Below are 20,369 nucleotides of genomic sequence, written 5' to 3'. Positions count from 1 at the left end.
CTCTCTATCTTGTTTATTCTTCTTATGATTGTTTATATTTATTTTATAACACGTTATCAGCACGAGAGCTCTACTAGTTGAAGATTCGAGGTAATTTTAATAACTTTTATTTCAATTTCATTTATATAAATAATACTTCCTAGTAATTGCTAAATGAAATAAGTTATCAATTTATTTATATTTATTTTGAGATGTTTAGTATGATTCATATAATTTTATATGAAGTGCATTTTTTTATTTAATCTTTCCGAAGAAGATTTAAAAGAAAAATCTTCTTGAAGAAGATTTATATGATGTACAAATATTGTATAGTGGTTCATATTTTTTTTTTTGCTTTAATAATTGAATCTTCTTGAAGAAGATTTCAAAAGATATTAAGAAGATCTTCCTGAAGAAGATATAAAGAAAAATTATATGATGCACAAATTTAACATGATGTTCATATATTTTTTTTTCAATAATTTAATCTTCTTGAAGAAGTTAAAGATATTCTAAGTTGAATTATTATCTCTTTATGGTTGAAGAGATTATAACGAGTTGTTGGACAAAATAATTCAATTGGTTCTGCTTCATTTCCTGAAGTAAATGTAGCAATATATAATAATAAATTTGAAAAAAAAAACTTGTGGACGTGGACAAGAATGAGTTTATTATCATGGTGATTATTACAAAAACACATATTTTCACCTGAAGTGGAAAGATAATGAAGAAAATTTAAATAATATGGAAAAATTAATGTGATGTTCATATTTTTTTTTAATAATTTAATCTTCGTGAAGAAGATTTATGTGGCTCACAAAAATTAATATGAGAATATTTCAATATATCTTCTTGAAGAAGATTTCAATAAGATTTATATGATGTGGATTTTTTTTTGATGTACTCTTCCCGAAGAAGATTCAAGAAATATTTCGAGTTTATACATTATCTTTTACATTATATTATGATAATGAAATGGCCCGAAGCCATATGAATATAAATTATATTAATGAAATTGGCCTGAAGCTATTTCATCAATTTTATCAATTGACCTGAAGTTCAATTATAATAAATTATTGAAGCCACATGTCTTGTTCTGGTTGAACAAAATAATAATTACACATGAAGTGGAAAAAATATGATGGACAAACTATTAGATATGGACGTGATAATGAAGAAAAAGCGCATCATTCCACTAGAAGTGGAAAAATAAATGAACAAAAAGAATTACCACTAGAAGTGGAGAAATAATTAGAAAATGAAGAGAATGACAAATAAGAAAATTCATGCTGTTATTAGTCATGTACCTGTCGTACGCCAATGTACCTGTAATACGTCAAAACATTATATTGAACTATTATGGACAAACTCAATTTATTCAAATGATTTAACATTATTTGAATGATGAAAAAGAGATATATAAAATAGGTGACATTTATGAAAAATTGAGCCCTCACTGTTTGAAAAAAAAAATAGTATATCAAACTTATACAAAATTATTTGAAAAGAGATGATTTATTTTCATAAATCATTTAATTTTCTATTAATACAATGCCCTAAAAGAAGCTTGTTCGTTTCTATTCATACAATGCCTTAAAGAAGCTTATCTATTTCATTAGAGGTATTAAAATATAAGGTGGAATTTTAATTTTTATCTTTTATGTTGTTACGGAAAATTGTAAGATAAAAAATGAATAGTTGTTCATTCTTTATTTTGAAAAATGAATTAATACTTATTTATTATTTATATTGATTGTAGTGCATAAAAAAATGTAAATGTATGATAAAATTTGCTTATTTATGTTTAATTTTTTTTTAAATACTACTTATTTATTCTTTTTATTATTGATTATTGTTGAAATGGTGTTTATTTATTTTTATAAAAAAAAAATTGATTGAAAGCTCCAGAAGAGTTATTTTGTTGTTACATGGAGGAATACAAATTTATATTGATGATGATGTATTATATTATTGTAAGTCTCAAATAAATTTGTTAAGTTTTAAGAATATCTGCCGAAATGGATATCATATTGAGACAACTAATGAAAAAATATTGAATATATGAAAAACAATGCATATTGAAAATAAATTGCATATGTTTTTTCTCTGACTTGTACTACACATATATTAGTGCAATTGAAATACATGTTATTGTAAACCAGAAGTTTACATACAAGAATATGTTTATAGTTTGGCATGTCCGGTTGGACCATTCCGGATCAATAGTGATGCGAAAAATAATAGATAATTATGAACATTCATCAAAGAACTAGAAGATTCTTTAATCTGATAATTTTTTTTTGTGTTGGTTTTATTTCTAGAACATATACAATATGATATTTGTGGAACAATATATCCAACATGTGAACCATTTGAATATTTTATGATTTTAATTGATGCATCAATAAGATGGTTACATGTATGTTTATTATCAAATCGCAACCTAGCGTTTGCGAAATTACTTGCTCAATAGATTTGATTAAAGAGCATAATTCAATTATGAAAATACGTCTAGACAATATCGAAATTAATGTTGAACATCCTGTAGATGTTCGTATATAAAAAGAAGATATGATATTCGCATCATGCCAACTAGCTATTATAAAGTTTTCCCCTTATAATTGGTTTTTGGTCACATACCTAATATTTCTCATATAATAATTTTTTGAATGTGCGGTATATGTTATAATTGCTCCACCACAATGCACTAAAATGGGATATCAAAGAAAATTGAGAATTTATATTGAATTTGAATCTCCATATATAATAGAGTGGTAGATTTATTCATGGCTAATTTTGCCGGTTGTGATTTTGATGAATAAAAATTTCCAACCTTAGGGGGAGAAAACTATCAGCTGGAAAAAAAATATATTAGTATGAATTTTCATTGTCTTATTTTGATCCTCGTACTAAAGAATGTGAACTAAATGTTCAAAAGATAATTCATTTGCAAAGGTTAGTGAATCAATTGCCAGACACATTCACAAACTCAAAGAACGTGACCAAATCACATGTACCAGCTGCTAATGCTCCAATTAAAGTCGGTGTCCCTGTTGGACAGACTAATTATAACACGGATGAAGCGTGGAAAAGCAATCGATTCCAAAGATTAAAAATATAAAAATCCTCGAAAAAGAAAAGGAGCAAAGAATGAAAATGGTCAAGTCGAGGATATGATAATTTCAGATAAAACTCCAGAAGAGAATAAAATTATAAGTAATATTGGAGTTCCAGCAGAAACTCAAGTATCTGAAATTCATGAAAATAAAGAGATCTCGATAAATTATATCATGAATGAAATAAGATGGAACCGAGATAAAATTGATATCAATAATATTTTTGTATATAATATAGCGCTAAACATAATAAATATTGAGGATCATGACTAGAAGTCTATTAAAGAATGTCGACAAAAGAATGATTGGCCAAAATAGAAATGTGCAATTGAGGTAGAGGTAAACTCTCTTGAAAAATGAGAAGTTTTTGGACCTGTAGTCCTTGTACCTCAAGGTATAAAACCAGTAGGATATAAATGAATATTTAAGAGAAAATAAAATGAGAAAGGTGGAATTTTGAGATATACTCATATGTGGTGGATGCAACAACTTTTTGATATATAATTAGTCTGGCAGTCCATGAAAGACTTAATTTGCACCTAATGGATATTGTTACAGCCTATTTAAATGGCTCGCTTGATAATGATATTTATATGAAAATCTCTGAAAGATTTAAGATGCCTAAAGCATGTAATTTAGGTTCTCGAGAACATTATTCAGTTAAATTGAATAAATTTGTATATCGATTAAAGCAATATGGACGCATATGCTATAATCATTTAAGTGAATATTTATTGAAACATGGATATAAGAATGATACGACCTGTCCATGTATTTCCATGAAAAGATATATAAATGATTTTATTATAACTGCAGTTTATGTTGACGATCTAAGTATCATTGGAACTCCTGAAGAGCTTCCAAAAGAATAAATTATTTAAATGAAGAATTTGAGATGAAAGATCTTGGAAGAACAAAATTTTGCATTGGATTGCAAATTGAACATTTAAAAATGATATTTTTTTTGCATCAAGAAAATTATATTGCAAGAGTGCTGAAATAATTTTATAAGGATAAATAACATTCATTAAGCACTCCGATGGTTGTAAGATCATTAGATGTGAATAAAGATCATTTAGACCTCGAGAAAATGATGAATAACTATTTGGTCCTGAAGTACCATATCTTAGTGCAATATGAGCACTTATCTTGATGGGCATACAATATATGATATACCATTTATAGTAAATTTATTAGCAAGATATAGTTCTTCTCTCACGCGAAGATATTGACATATAAATAAACATATATTTTGCTACCTATGAGAAAATTTAGCAATACACAAAAGCAAGTCAAGTATGTGTTTGGTTAAGATCTGTGATTCAACACATTCGTCAGACATGTAAATTGTCTTTTAGAGAAATGATCCCGAAGATCATATATGAATATAATATTATATGTATTGCTCAATGAAAGGAATGATACATTAAAGGAGATAGAACAAAACATATTTCACCAAAATTCTTTTTCACATACTATCTCGAAAAGAATAATGTTATTAATGTTCAGCAAATCCATTCAAGTGAAAAATCCAGCAGATTTATTCACTAAGGCACACCATACTGGAATATTCGAAAAACTAGTTCGTAATATTGGAGTTCGCCGACTTAAAGATCTTGATTGATGTTGTCATGAGGGGGAGTTAATATGCACTATATTTTCCTTAACCATGGTTTTTCCCACTGGGTTTTCCTGGTAAGGATGTAGTTGCGTATTTAGAAGAATATTGTACTCTTTTTCCTTCACTAGGTTTTTATCCCATAGGGTTTTTCCTAGTAAGGTTTTAATGAGGCATATTCTTATGTAATAGACATCCAAGGAGGAGTGTTATGAATAAAATGTTAATGTGGATGTCCATAACTCCCAACATTCATTCTCCACTATTCCCACTACTCCATGCACTACAATTGGAATTGATGGCCACTATTATTGGAATTTATTTCTCCATTTATTTAGATGGAATTTTTCATTTACAATTTGTAGCCTATAAATAGAGGCTTTGTAATCTTATATTGTACACACATGAGAAATGTATGAATAAAGAGATTATCATCTTTTCCTCTCTATTTTGTTTATTCTTCTTATGATTGTTTATATTTATTTTATAACAAGATCTAATTTAAATACTGAAATATAAAGCGCGTTCGCTTCTCTCTTTCGCAAATAACGAACTTATGGGGACCTCTCTGTAACATCTTCTCTTATCTTCTGACAGCAACTTGTTTTACCAGTAAAAAATGGGAAGCCTCCGTCTCACCTCTCCAAGTCCCTTTTTGTTCCAGACACAAAATTAGGCGATAAAGAAGTCTGGATTGAGCCTATTCTCAACCTCCAGGTGCGCAATTTGGCATTGAATAGGCGTGCCTTCCTCCGTTCTTCCTGATTGCTTCTAAAAAGTGATTAACAGTTATTTATAAACTCAATTGAGTTTTTTAGATGGTCTAAGTCTCTACTTATCAGACTAGGATTGCTTGACTAAATTAATAAACTTATTTTATTCTTATATATATATTTACATAATTAGAGAGTTAAGAAATAAAAATGAGCAACTTTATATAATAGATGATGTACGAACTAAAATTAAAAGACTAAAAAACTAAAATATGTAAAACTTAATGGACTATATAAAGCAAACGGTAAATTACTTTCTAATGATAAATTTTATGTATTATCATTTAAATTGAATGATTAGGGGCGGATATGCAAATTAGAACAGTGCGAAAAAAAAATATAGCAACTGCACAGATTCAGAATTTTGATCAAAGGTAGACACAAAATGCACACATTTTCAAATTTAAAATTTATACATAAAACATAGCAATCTCTGCGAAACTGGTGTGAAAAAAATTAGACACAATTATATATCTTTAGTTTTAAAAACATAACGTGATTATTTATGTTGAAATTTTTATTTAAAATCCAGAGTTTAAAACAAGTTTTTTTTTTTTTTTTCTTTTTAGCACACAAGATATTATAGGTATGGTTTTGCAGAAGCTTGTTTTGAACTAAAAAAATAGAAAAAAAAATTGATAAAAAATTATGTTAAGACAAATTATTACAATCAAGAAATTGGTTTATTCTCTGAGGTAGTGTCGTGTGGTTATTCTCTTATACTAATTGACTGTCTCAAATTTTTCGAAAATAATATGTTTTGTTTTAGAAAAATAAGAAATGTATTATATAATTAATTTGTAAGAAATTTTTAATAAGACAAAAGACAAGATTCAAATATTCACTAATATTAATAATATAGAATTAAAAATAAACTACAATCCCATTGCAATGTGTTAAGCTCTAGATTGATAGAGCCCTACGGGACTTGCACTCCAAATCAAAAGCTGGCACATTTAATTAAATTGTAAATGTTGATCTCATATGTCACATTTGTCTCTTTTTTTGTCTCCTTTCTTTCTATGAACAAGATAACATATCCTTCTTCATTTTTCTCAAATTTTCCCCATGATTTCCTATTCATGGTGGGGATCTCAGTGAACCATTTTTTTTCTACTAGACCACGGGTAAACACTAACATATAATGCTAGTGGATTTCCAAAAAGTTTTATAATTTAGGGTAGACACTTGCTTATTCCTAGACCTCTTTGGATTCGCTTCTGCATTTATTCTTGTAAGAAAAAGAATTGGCATTTCATCTAGTGACAAAGACAATGTCCTCTGCGTGAAATGTTACATGTTCAAAACTCGAATAAAAAAATCTTATATAAATATTAAATAGTTAGGTGACTTGACCTGCAATTATTACTCATAAATATTTCAAATCTTTAGGATAAATAAGAAAATACATAAGTTATAAAGCTATATAAGAAATTATCTCTTATAATTATTTGCATATAAGCACATATATTAAGACACGATTACATTATTTAACAAAAATAATATCTTTTCTTCAAATGACCTTTCAAAAAAGTGACAATTACTTTTTATTTCAACGCGCATTTGATACTTTGTATCAACATTGAGCTATATACAAACTTCATGTCAATACTCTCATTATTTGCATACAAGCACGTACATTAAGATTTAAGACACGATCAGAATATTTCACAAAAATGATTTCTATTCCCACCTTGGCAGGATCATATAATCATATCCCGGTTTAAATAAACTTCACGTGAAGATTCCATCTAGTACATGAGTTGTCTCTGATAAATTATCCCCTGGAAGCAAAAATAGTTTTAAATAAAACTGCAATCAAGTTGCCATGCTCGAATGCTAAGGTCTCGTTTAATCAAGAAATAAAGAAGTTAAAAGGAAAAACTTGCATATAAGTTTTAGCTTCTAATTTTTATTTTTATTTTCCTGTTGTAAACAGTTCTCATGTTTTCTCTTCCATTGAGGATAAGGTAGGTTTGAAGAAGAGAGATGCTCTAAGGAACAGGTCTAAGCTTCCAATTAGCCAGTTTTGGGGAACTACCGGTACAGAACAATCTAAGGTGCTTTCTCTAGCCCGCTGTAGCTAGCTAAGCTTTAACTTGAGCATTTCTGGGACCTTAGCTGGGCAATTTCAACAGCAATATCAAAATAAAACAAAGGAAAAGTGATGAGAAAAAAAAAAAAACAGGTACCGTAAAGTTAGCCACCAATGTGGATCATGGGTCGATTTGCTGTCTTGGCTATGTCAAACATATCCGCATGTTTTGCTTTCTTCCTCTTCACCTAAAATAAAAAAATAGAAGTTCCTATTTTAGCTTAAACATGCAAACTACGAAGAATCAATGATTGCAATTACAGCCAGCACGTACCAAAGTATCAGCACTACAGGTATGACCTCAACTTTCTTTCTTGTTTTTCCATTTTTCATTTTTTTCTCTCTAGAATCTTCTCTCTTTTGACCCAAGAATCACATTTGGGACAACATAAGTGGGCATGGCTGGAGAGTAACAGTACAGGACTCCCAGATTCAAATTATCTTTTTCTGTTGAATCAAGTAGCAGGGATATGGTGAGATCTGGTGTCATGAGGTCCTTGAATCTAACAACTCACTGTTTTATATTTCTGCTTTTTTAGAATTTTTGTTTGCTTAGTTGCAGTAATGGTACTTAGTTACGCCTTAAACATTGAGTGGGCCTATAACAAATGCTGCCTTCTTAGTTTCTGCTAAAGACCCAGTACAGGCACCTTCATATGTCTAAAGAGAGACTAAGGGAGACAAAATGACTGTTTGGCATTAGTTAAAAAGAGCTTTTGATTTTTCATAATTAAAATATTTAAGTGTGGGTATGTGTATGAAATGTCAATCAAACAACAATGAATAACTAAAGAAAAGGACAAGCGTATGCACATACTGCATCACCAATAATTTGCTTTAGACCAAGATCATCAACACCAGCTCGAATTGGCTCTCTCAAACTAACCTGCCAAAGATGGTCACAGACACAGATCATAAAGATTTCAAAAATAATTTCTCAATGCAAACATGAAGATCACAATTTGTCAAAAGAAAAAAATATATTTATCCATATTTCTTTAAAGAGAGAATTGTTATTGCAAAAATATCAAATTAAGAAAATTGACATTGTTTCAAGTAATGTATTAACATTGCAAAACACAGAAAATAACCCCTTTCATAATTTTTTTTAGTACAAATATTTGTGACAAAGGAGGCTTGGGCATTATAAAAATGAACGAATGGCTGTCCCTTTTCTCCTCAGATTATTCTAGATTTTTTCTTGTCAATTAGATCATATGAACTTAGAAATAAGGATTCATTTCAAGTGAGGCTATGGTACTATGCATAGCACCGATCTACCGGTGCTACAGCTCTAAAGTCTAAATCTCAACTTCCAATATTCAATCAGTCAATCTGAGCTACTCAATTTGATCTACATATAAAAATATTGTAGGACAGCAAATTATAGATATATATTTTTTTTAATTGCTTTTACTATTTTTTTGATCAGGGAGAGACATTTCTGTTGGACATTTCGGAAAAGCAAACAGGTGATCATTGTGATAGGTGTTAACGATGTCATTGGTTTTATCTATGTTTTTTTTTCTTTCATTTTGTAGCAAAATGACTACTAGCAAATAGGTTCAATTTACATTTTTAAAACAAAAAAATGATCCAGGGCAAAGGTAAGTTACCTCAGAAGTGCCAAATAAGCACACTTTGAAATTTCCATCTGCCAACAGCCTCAACCGGGTGCAACCAGCACAAAAATGCTCAGTCATGGATGTGATGAATGAAATTTTACCACAATGCCCCTCTATCTTGAAATTTTTGGCTGTGTCAGATGGGTGGTCTCTCAGTCTCCTTATGTCCTTGTACCTTTGCTTCTGTACAAAACAAAAAGAATATATAAAAATGTAATGCATAACCAAGTACAATAAGTGGGGTGTTTAAATTTTTTAAATGGAGAAAAGATAAAATAAAAGAAGAAAGAGAAGGATGCAGAGAATTTCCCAACAAAGAAATAGTCGATCTTTTTGCCCAACAAACTTCCTAAACCTTTTGAGTTCAGAAAAAAGATTACAAATAGAAAATACAACCATTCTTGATCAACTTAGCTAATGGCAAACTCAGATATGGTTGAAGATTATCACTTGTTAATGTGCCACTGGAATGAATGGACCACAAGAACTGAGATCAACATTGAAAACACAAAGGATAACCACAGCAGTTCAACCAAGTAGAGAGAAAATTCTCAGACTTGGTGGGTACAGAGTAGGACAATGTAGTTGTATTTTGGTGTTGTATTGACTATTCAATATTTGCTGTTACACTTAATTATTGTGGTTGTATTTTGGGTTGTATTGTATATTCTATATGTTCTGTTAAACACTTAACTAAAACATTGTATTTACATGATTCATGCTAACAGAAATGAAAGTGAGGTTACTAATTAAAACAAAAAGAACCCTACTTTTGGCAACAGATCAATTAAAAATCTAATTGAAATCAATGCGTTCAAACTACTGTTAATATGATACTAAAACTAACAAGAATCTGAACAATTTCAGCAGTGTACATACAAAGAATCTGAGCATTTTCAGCAGTGTTAGTAATTGTAAGGGGAAGGAATCCAGGGGTTAGACATTCACCGTAGAATAGGATATAACAAAGGTGTTGTACATAGTAGTGTACATACAAAGAATTGGAGGGGCTTTGATGTGAACTAGTTATAAATGTGTAATATAGGGAGCAAATAAAGGGATATGGGTTAGTTAAAAAAGGATGAGAACGAGATGGGGTCCTGATTATATCGAAAAGGGTAAAAATAGGGGAATTTAGACTCGTAAATTGCGGCTGTAAATTTTGGTTTCAATTAATGAGAAACTGCTAATGCACGGTACCACTTTTATCATAAAAGAAAAAACAAAAGCAAAAAAACAAAAATCTTGTTCACTATAAACCTAATTTGGACTTAAATATGATCTGTTATACAACTGACTTAATTACACCAAGAACCTCCTGACCAAACACATTTGGCTGCACTGCCGAGCAAGAGAAATAAGTAAATGAATATATGGACAAAGTCTGCCACAGGTGTTATACAGGCTAGTACCACTGATATCTCAATTCAATACCTTTTCATTTTTTTTCTTCTTGGGATTAATCAATTCTTCTTTTTCTTTGTAACAAGTATATTATATTTGGTACGAACACTTGTATGAAGTAAGAACCACATGAAGAAATGGTAGACAGTTTAAAAAATAAAAATAAAAAAGCTTAATTGTACCTTACCACTTTATCCATCATCTCAGCGTAGGGTACCAGCTTTTTGAAATTCCAAACATTTCCATCAAACGGCATAAACTCAATAAAGCGAACATTAATTGGCTTGTTTCTCGTCAACTCCACAAAATCACATATCTCATCATCATTTATCCCTCGCATCACCACACAATTCACCTATTCATAAAAATCAGTTACATATTTGTTATTTGCAGAATTCTCGATGTTTTACCAGCTCTAACTTAAAAAATTAGACAATAAATTTATGATTGGCTTTCTATTAATATAGCTAACTGCAGCTATGGGTGCATATTTCCCCTTATTTGCAATGACACAAACATTTCTCATGTTTGCAATTAATTCTCAATCTTATAACTTATTTACAAAATAGTCAAACATGAGATGAAACCAAAAAAAAAGGAAAATAAAAACTAAATGCCCGTAGTGTTAACACCATACGAACAGGTACATATCATCTAATTTGCTTGTCTTAGTTTATTGGTGCATAATTATTAAACAAAAAACAACCTGCTCATCACACCACCTTAACAGCTGGGAATTATCCACAATAACCTTAAAGAGATATTTTATACAACAGAACTGTGCTGGTTTATAGTAACAGAACCCAAAAAATACCTTCACTGGATCAAACCCAATATCAACAGCTGCATAGATTGACTCTAGGACCCGCTCCATCCCCTTCCTCCTTGTCATAAATTCAAATTTGGCCGGTACTAGAGTATCCAAACTTATGTTCAAAGCATTCAAACCGCATTCCTTCAGCCTTGGCAGCTTTTTTGCCAAAACCACCCCATTACTTGTCATAGCAATTGTTTCAACCCCATTGAGGCCTGATAGCCTCAAGCATATGTCCTCTAAGTCCTTTCTGACAGTAGGCTCACCTCCCGTAAGCCTAATCTTACTCACCCCTGAGCTGACAAAAATAGCCCCGAGGCGGATGATCTCCTCTTGGGAGAGAAGGTGAGAAGTTGGGGTGAGCTCGACTCCCTCAGCTGGCATGCAGTAGTGGCACCGAAGGTTGCACCGCTCTGTTAGAGAGATTCGCAGGTAGTTGTGAAACCTCCCGAAAGAATCAGTTAAAATGCTGTCACTGTTGCTTTTGCTGTCGGTGTTTTCAGTTTGTATAGTTTCTTCTGAAGAGGACTGCAAGGTAGCATATGAAGTGGAAAATGCTCTGACAAGTTTACAAGTGCTAGCCTGACAGAGAAAGTTTGAGATGGTCATGAAACTGTATATGAAAGTGATAACAATCCCAACTTTTTGTCTCTAATAGCTTCTAGAGGGAAAGGGAAACTAATGTTTGCAAGTGCAACAAATAAAAACCTTATGTCGGTGCATTATAACCCTACAAAAATTGAAATATAGATCACGACCCCTATGAAATGAGTCTTGCTATGGATTCGCTATAAAGGGTAAAAGAACCTTTCGTGTTTCGTCATCTGATTGCTTAAATACAAATATACCTTTCCTGTTAAACAAAATAGTAATGAAGCAATCATTTCATTTGCAGGTTATACAGAGTATGTCTCATAATCAAATAAACAGTGGATGGCTTTAATTGAATAATGAAACAAATAAAGGACAATTGGTTATTTCACTTGATTTGGTTCAATTAACATAAAACAGATCTTTCTAGCAGAATCCAAGCTTCTTCACTAAGTCAGACGCAGCGAGTGAATCTGAGACGATGGTCCAGTTCAAAATATTTCAAAACAGTAAATAGTACGAATTAGCTTGAGTAACAATTCAGTAATCAGCATGTAGCAAGAGCAAATCAAGTTTAAACAAATAGATGAAAAATTATTTGACAAGATCAGAAAATAAAGTAAGGATGTTAAACTTAAGGTAAGGGAAAACTCATTTTCAAATAAAAAAAAAAAACTTCACCAACTTTCACACAATTAATGTCGCTAAAAAAAAAGGAAAATAGATGATTCAGCATAGGATTCATACCAGAAAATCAGGAAGCCGATAAACATCTGAAGCGTATCGGCGCATCATCTCCACTCGTCTTAAGACGCGACAAACTGAGAATCAGATTCGATACAACTTGAGCGAAATCAAACCACTTATCGTTCTCAATTCAAAAGGTCGTCTTCAACACAGGCGAAGCTCTTGCCAGTGCGACAGGTCGTGGGGATTTGTCGACTGACTACTGCTACCGGTAGCAAGGCTGCAGTAGCTCTGTTTTGGTTTATTTATTCTCTCTTTTTAATTCGCTTTCAATTTTCTTTGTTGGGGTAATAAAACTAAAATTTCAATAAGACCTTTGACCTGCGAGATGCGGGGGCGGCTTGTTTCGGTTGAAAACCCGTACACGGAAATTTCGACCCGTTTGGAACAATTTCGTGTCTACTCTTGCAGCGTGCAGCTCAAACTTCTATTTTTCTGGATAGTTTGTATTAATTTAAGCGATATCGAGTTGTTTTCTTTTGGATTAAATCTGATAGGTCTGTCAAATCCGACCCTCCCAGCTCTCAACGGCCAATGGCTAACCTTTTATTTTCGAGTTTTTAATTTATAGAATTAAATAAAAAGTTAAATATGTATGAGGAAATCACACTTTATACTAGAAGTCCAAAATTATTTGCAGGCTGGATAGACCCATTTCGCAAAATAATTGCGCAGATCTATTTTTCTAGTTAGCTCAACCTAATCCTAAACTTTATTTATTAAAAAATTTAATGTTTTCGTCAATACGCACGACTCTGCTGTTGAAGTGTCTTTCCTGCCAACTGACAAAATCATAAAAAATTTATACCACTGTCAAGATTTAAAAAAAAAAAAATCATAAAAACCAGAAATATTAAATTTGAGATTTGCTGTCCATTAGGTTACATATCATGGATCCAGCTCCACCCAGGTACCATATAGGATCCAGCTCACTTTGCGGTGTTAGATTTAATCTCAACCGTTTGGAATTCGGACTATATTGAGCTTTGATATTCGTGACAAGTTAAAAAGAACGATTCGGATTCACTAATTGTAAAAGATTCACTTTTCAGGTAATGGAGAGGATGTGATAGTACATACGCCTAGTCGCCTAGATATTCGGGTGCGTATCCTCTGAGATATCTCAACTTTTGCGTGACCGACGTGTCCGGTGCCTATTCGGGGGTGATGTAGGGGTCAGTATTATGTGTGCTTTGAGATTCGTGCAGAGAGTATTTAAACGGTTGGGATTTTCCAAAAAGTCACGCAAAGTTTGAGATATCTCAGAGGATACGAATTCCTAGATATTCCACGAAAAGTGTTGGTCCTGCAAAGTACAAAAACGACGGATACTTTTCTGTCCTGGTCATTGCAAAAAAGGGCGGACAGATGACGTCATTGCAAACGTTTCTTTTAGTTTCTACTGTCCGGCGCTGCTCGTTTCGATACTCAAAATTTCTGAACCGAATCCTCTGCCTCTGCCCTGCTGAGTCCAGAATTTTCCGCTCCTAGAGTTATTGTGTGTGAATTTGAAATGAACTCTTAATTTAAAATTTAAAAGTGATCGGCCTTTTTAATAGTGTCCGGTTTCATAAACAGTGACTGAGAGAGCAGAAAATTTCTTCGCCCAGAGTAACAGAGGATTCGAAGTCCAAAATTTCCCTAAAAAAAGAAAAGAAAAAGATTTTAGAATATTTTATTCATAGAAATATTATTAAAATAATATAAAATTATAGATGAATTGGGATTGAATTTTAATTGGTGGAAAGAACCGGAAATTGAATTCATTTCGGTGTCTTTTTAAAAAACCGGATTTTCAATTTGAATATTTGGAAATACTTTCAGCATCACAGCCACATGAATGGCTACACAAAAATTGTCAATTGGGGTAGGACTTAGAGAGAGAAAAGGAGAATAGTGCTACAATAGGGAGGAGAGAGTGCACATGGGTTTAATTCGCATCATCTGAGTCTGATATATCTCACATGGGTGAGATTTGAAATTAGGTTGGAAAACAGATCTTTGTGAAGGAAAAATTGTAAGTGTGTGATAAGTGATCCTAAAGAATTCGAATCGAAAATTCTCTCCCTTGAGGCACCGAATTCAATTTATGATTCTTTCCATCAAATCAAATTTCACCCCTCATGCATGTAATATCACGTATTATTTTAATAATATTTCTATAAAAAACTGATAGGATATTGGACTAACCGAAAAAGGTTCTATGAAATTAGATTTGAGTTCTTTTTTCTATTTTTACCTTTCCTGCCTTAACTGATGAGGAAAAAAAATCATCAAATCAGAGGTAATAGTTTTTTTTTTTTTTTATAATGAAGGCGTAATATATTCTCTCCTTTTCCTCTCAATAAAATCCGAAATTTTTAGTAATATTAAAAAATTTATAAAATTTAGCAATTTGCACTCATTTTCAGGTTACTTTTCTGGCGACTTTTGTTTTTTTTTTTTGGTGTGTTTTAGTGTTTGTTTTTTAGTTATTATTATTTCATATGAATTAATAGTTCGTATTTAATATTATTTGAGTGCTTTATATTCTAAATTGTTTGAAATTATTTATTTTAATTGTTTGAAATTATTTATTATAATTGTTTGTTTTAGTTATGTGAAATTTTATTTGGCAATTGTTTATTTAATAAGAATATGCTGTCAAATGGAAAGTAAGAATATTGAAATTCTAATTTTTTTTCAAATGTCGCACGATATATTAATTAAACAACTAATAGTAGGTGTCATATATTAAAATTGAAAAACAACATAAACGCAAAAATAAAAATCGGAATTGTCACTACAAATTAAAATTACAACAACATAAAAATTAAAAAACATTAACGTAGGCGTTTGTTTGAAAAATAATCTCTTGCTGCTCTTTTTTAGAAAGATAGTCTTGTGTCTGCTTGTTTTGCTGCTTCCTCTACGTTACAAGTAAAACAAATATAAATTAATGAGTATTTGTTCAAGAGAGAACAATAAAATTAGTATATGTAAATAATTAAATCATGCATTTTACTTGCTGCATTCCTATTAATGGTCTCACGACGAGCTTGATGTCCGAGTCTCTAACCTTGCATACAGTTCATTTTCATTGGTATGTCGTTGTGTCGTCTCCTTCTCTTTTTTATCAGTCTTCGCTCCGGGATGATCCTCGGACCGTGTATCGAGTCTAGTCATGTTGGTTGTCTTTGGGCTCGAAGCAGGCACCTTATTTTTGTGTCAGCATTGAAAAACTATAGATGGGGTTGATGTACAAATTCTCATCATATTTCATTTTTCGGACCACCGCATGAATTGAGAACATGGTACACCAGTCAATTGGTGTTTCTAGCATTCACATTCAACCCTGTTGTTATTCTTAACAACAACCTTATAGTTGAAATCCCTACGAGTATACTCCAGTCTTAGGCTGATCAAGCCTTACAGAAAATTTTTCACCCCTCACCATGACCTTATACACCTCATGTACCCTACCGTAAGGAATCGCAGTTATGGCCAGAGATTTGTTGATACGCTGTAGCTACCGTGCTACGAAACCAACGCTCGACTCAACCTTTTAAATGTGATTTAAATTTTATTCGGAGTCGCCACCCGTTATACAACGGAAAATACACAATCTAATTTATATATGCCCATGGATAAGCTAGGTTCGTGTCTTGGTTATAAAGGTGGAAGGTGTTAGGCACCACATTCATCCGATAAATTGGTCTCTACTAATTTTAGCTTTCAAAATTTTATTTCAACGATAATATATGTTACAAAATGGGATAAGAAAGCTTGACAGCAACAATAAAAAGAAGGAAGAAAAAAACAGAAATAAAGCAACTAAAAGAGAATGAAAATTAATCAAAAAATTTCAAGCCACATTGCTCTTCATTCTCGTTATTAGAACGTCATGATAACTTCTTCGATGGCTTGGATGGATGGTTTTAGTATTTTGAGAACTTGGTTAATGGAATAGCATAACAAGGTTGTCACTCATAATTTTTTGAAGCTCATTATATTACGGTTTCATGAGGATATTTGTGGAAAACTATGTTTCTTCCTTGCTTTTTTTTTTTCTGTGGGCTGAATTATGGACGTTTTTGCTCTCTTTTGTGCTTTGAAGGCTCTAACCAACCATGAAGATGCAGTGGGGATGTAGGGGACTATTTATATGTGAACTTTGAAGGTTTTTGAAGCTTAAAACTGATAGGCCTAAATTATATACATATTCGAGAGTCAATGAAAGCAATTGATTTTCCCAGGATTGTTTCCCAGCATTGCCTAGTCAATGAAAGCAATTGATTTTCATCATCCTACGCACATGTCATCAACAACCTACTTTGATACCATCCAAACATAAAACATACATCTATACTAATCACAACCATTAATGAACCAGGACATCTATGTACTTCATATAAAAAGAGAGACATGTCAGTTACTCAGTTTACATTCAATATAAGAAAAAATGACCTTGTCATTAAAATTTCAACTGCTACATTTGTACTGGTTCTTAAAATTATGTTACGTATCATAATTATTATTAAGTACATAGATGTTATGGTTCTTAAAAAAAAAAAATCATTGTACGTACATAGTAAAAAGCTTGAAGTTAACAATCTAAATTTTTTGATTTACCGATTTAGCAAAATTTCAGTTTTGACCTTGTTTGGTTTACCGATTATAGTGCATGCCATCCCTGCTGCACTCCCAAATCGCATCTATGCTAGAAGCGAAGGGCGGCATTGCGACAGGCCGATAAGGACGGTATATTGGCATCCATAAAAACTGCTAGAATACATTTAGGGTGTGTTTGCTCGCGTTATTGTTCGCGTGGGAACTGAATTTTTTTTTCCTATGTGTACAGTAACCGATAATTTATTTTTGGCTCATATCTCAAACCCGTTCCCAATCTCATATGTCCACCAAACACGCCCTTACAAAGTGCGCTGTGAGCATATAATCATCCCAACATCATCAAAACGTACCAGGTATCTCTAACTTCTATTTTTTTACTTGTATATAAATTTTATTTATACTAAATCATATATAGATACATTGAATATTTTTCTCAAGTTTCTTTCTATTAGAATATATTTATATTATGTGTGCCAATTCATGTCTTTAAATGATTTAAAACAAATATTAGTGATCTGACATGACAAGTAACTGCTAAAATCTCTATCATCTGTCCCGCATATATAGATTATCTTTATTAAATCAAATGCAAACATTATTTATTATGCAGTTAGCGTGATCTGTTTGTTTAGCTTGCACCGTCTAACCGACTAGTAGCACAACAATCACGAGTTGGCACTTGGCAGGTCCAAAATTGTATTGTCGGCTGTTGTGCCAATATTTATGGGCTGTCTGAGGCCTCACTCCTTACTCCTCACCAGGCCGGCCGACTTGAATTTTAGCATATATCTAAACTCATTCTCTTTTAAAAGAGAAAAAAAAAAAAAGCATTGATTCTACACGTGCCCCTAAGCGAGGGACCCGAGACGCCGAGAATCTGTTGCCACGTCCACCGTGGGGTTCTCCACGTGTCCTCACTGCGATACCTTTCGATATCCGTACTTATCGTTCCCAAGATAGAGAAGACAACTCGGGACTCGGAAATCCAAACGGCTCGTTCTCATTTCGCCCAAGGCTCAGAAGATCTAATTAGGGAAAATAAATCAAAATATAATTCAGAAGCAAAGAGGGAGCGAGGCACGGAGAGAGCAAAACAGAGAGAAGAAATAGAGGAAAGATGCAGGCTGGAAAAAATGCAACGGAGACGATGAAGGAGAAGGCCGCCAATGTAGGCGCCTCCGCCAAGGCCGGTATGGAGAAAACCAAAGCCACCGTAGAAGAAAAGGTCACTCTCTGTCTTACTAATGATTGCATAGTTCAAGAGCTTTCTGCCTTTCTTCCTTACATATTGATTTAGACAAATTGGAATCCAAAACCACAAATTAAGTTGTTTAATTATTTATCATTTATCATAATCAAATAATTGTATTTAATCACCAACAATTATCAAACTCTTGAAACAGGTAGAGAAAGCGACGGCCCAGCACCCAGCAGAGAAGCAGATGGCAGAGCACAAGAAGCAAGCAAGGATCCATGAGGCTGAGCTGGCAAAACATGAAGCAATGGAGCACAATGCAGCCGTCAGAGAGCATGCACGCAGCACTCACTCGTCGCATGGCCCTGCTGAGGAAGGGGTGGCCCACACCGGCCCAATCGGATTGACAACCGGTACTGCTAGGCCCAGTGCCGCACACCAACCGACAGTCGAGACCGGTTACCCCGCGGGCCCTGGCATGGGACCTTAATCTGCTTAGACAGTTCTTGTTTTCCCCTTCGATGTAAACATGTGATATATTCGATGTCCTTTTTGCTGTTTAATGCTTTCCTTTCGTGTTGTCGGAAGGTCTTTTACTTGGCTTTAGATTCTAATTAAGATATGGTAATTTATATTTAAATTATCTCCACCCGAGTGTGAGTAATGTGATGGGGTAAATGTTATATATTTCATTTCTATCTATATATTTCGTTTCACATTGTTATGTTGTAAAATGATCAACGCTTTTGCGAATTTTGGTAGTAGAAAAGCTTGGTATCTACCTGCTATATATTAGGGGTGTCAACGGGTACGATATGGGTTGGGTGGAATACGGGTCTACATTTTTATATCCGTATCTTTTATGATAATAAAAACAGTTTTTATTTTTATTTGTATTTTCTTGTGTTTTTGATAAAATAATTTTTAAAATAAAAAAGTAATAATAAATATAACTAATTTATATTATGAAAATTTAATAAAATATAAAATTTTTATTATATCTCATCTTTGTACAAATATATATATATATAATTTTTTTTTTTAAATGATCTTTATATTAAAACGGATAAGATAACGAAAAAAATTATTATCCGTATCCGATTAGTTAACGGAATGAAAATCATCAGATAGATCTGTTGTATGTAATGGGCACCTCTAATTGCTCAAAAACTGAAATTAAATTGCAATTGAAAGTAAATAGATGAGTTTAGAGAAATTTGACACGCGAGATGTTAACGGAGTTCGGCAAAACAAAGGCCTACGTCTCCGGGGCTTCGCAACCTTGAGTGATGCGCCTTTCTATTACCCAATACGAAAGGATTACAACTTGTGAACCGTTGAGCCCTTACACACCAAACGGGAAGTCAAACGGCCAACTCAAAGAGATGAGAACAAGGTCTCTTAGTTCAAGCTACTCAAGAAAAACACTCAATAGATCAATCTAACCTAATCTAAGTTGAGATTAGTGAAGTGGGTTTGAGGTTGTTTGAGGGATTTTGAAGTTTTAAGCTCTCACAACAATGGAGTAGGCTAAGCTCTCAGAAAATCGCTTTTGAATTAATTAGGGTCGGCTAAGATTAGTGGGGAAGAAACCCCACTGCTCTATTTATAGAGACAGCTCAAAACTGAGCAAATTGAGCTAAAACGTTACAACATTTCCCAAAAACGTTACAACGTTTTAGCTTATAATGCGATTTTAGGTTTACACTTTTCTGACAGCTCAGCTAACTCATCCAAAACGTTACATAACGTTTTGCTCTGTAAAATCTTGATCAAAAGAAGGAATTGTTTGAAGCTCAGA

The 20,369-nt window shown here is 32.6% G+C and overlaps 2 protein-coding genes across 8 annotated transcripts in view; one reads left to right on the top strand and one right to left on the bottom strand.

The window, feature by feature from the left end:
- Nucleotides 1-19,290, top strand: part of LOC144564921 (18 kDa seed maturation protein-like) — a 73,055-nt gene extending 53,765 nt beyond the window's left edge. Inside the window, exons 2-3 of one of the 2 annotated variants that reach the window (XM_078314505.1) lie at nucleotides 18,482-18,598; nucleotides 18,777-19,290. In XM_078314505.1, coding sequence (XP_078170631.1) covers nucleotides 18,491-18,598; nucleotides 18,777-19,058 — 390 coding nt within the window. In that variant the 5' untranslated portion in view covers nucleotides 18,482-18,490 and the 3' untranslated portion in view covers nucleotides 19,059-19,290. Of the gene's footprint in view, nucleotides 1-18,398; nucleotides 18,599-18,776 lie in introns of those variants that run through there. The other variant, XM_078314504.1, reaches the window with a different exon arrangement.
- CNX2 (cofactor of nitrate reductase and xanthine dehydrogenase 2) lies at nucleotides 7,010-13,085 on the bottom strand. Of its 6 annotated transcripts, XM_078314902.1 has the most exons (8): nucleotides 12,965-13,030; nucleotides 12,763-12,930; nucleotides 11,425-12,006; nucleotides 10,798-10,965; nucleotides 9,198-9,389; nucleotides 8,399-8,467; nucleotides 7,679-7,769; nucleotides 7,010-7,270 (listed from the first exon to the last, which is right to left on the bottom strand). In XM_078314902.1, the coding sequence occupies exons 2-7, from the start codon at nucleotides 12,808-12,810 to the stop codon at nucleotides 7,686-7,688; spliced, it is 1,143 nt and encodes a 380-aa protein (XP_078171028.1). In that variant the 5' UTR covers nucleotides 12,811-12,930; nucleotides 12,965-13,030; the 3' UTR covers nucleotides 7,010-7,270; nucleotides 7,679-7,685. The 6 variants fall into 6 exon arrangements, 5 of the variants coding, with proteins under 5 accessions (XP_078171028.1, XP_078171030.1, XP_078171029.1 ...); XR_013514857.1 differs by having other exon boundaries at nucleotides 8,399-8,462; nucleotides 12,763-13,076; XM_078314904.1 differs by having other exon boundaries at nucleotides 7,010-7,332; nucleotides 12,763-13,064.
- Nucleotides 19,291-20,369: the final 1,079 nt, after the last annotated feature.

This window comes from Carex rostrata, chromosome 14, assembly GCF_964058835.1.
Source record: "Carex rostrata chromosome 14, lpCarRost1.2, whole genome shotgun sequence".
Lineage (NCBI taxonomy): Eukaryota > Viridiplantae > Streptophyta > Magnoliopsida > Poales > Cyperaceae > Carex > Carex rostrata.
This window is presented reverse-complemented; position numbering and strand designations above follow the sequence as displayed.

Coding starts and splice junctions, on each gene's coding strand:
- CNX2 (XM_078314904.1), bottom strand. CDS start 12,810: ATGATGCGCCGATACGCTTCAGATGTTTATCGGCTTCCTGATTTTCTG. Junction 10,966..11,424: donor TTGGGTTTGATCCAGTGAAG/GTATTTTTTGGG, acceptor TTTTATGAATAG/GTGAATTGTGTGGTGATGCG. Junction 8,468..9,197: donor GCTTATTTGGCACTTCTGAG/GTAACTTACCTT, acceptor CATCTTTGGCAG/GTTAGTTTGAGAGAGCCAAT.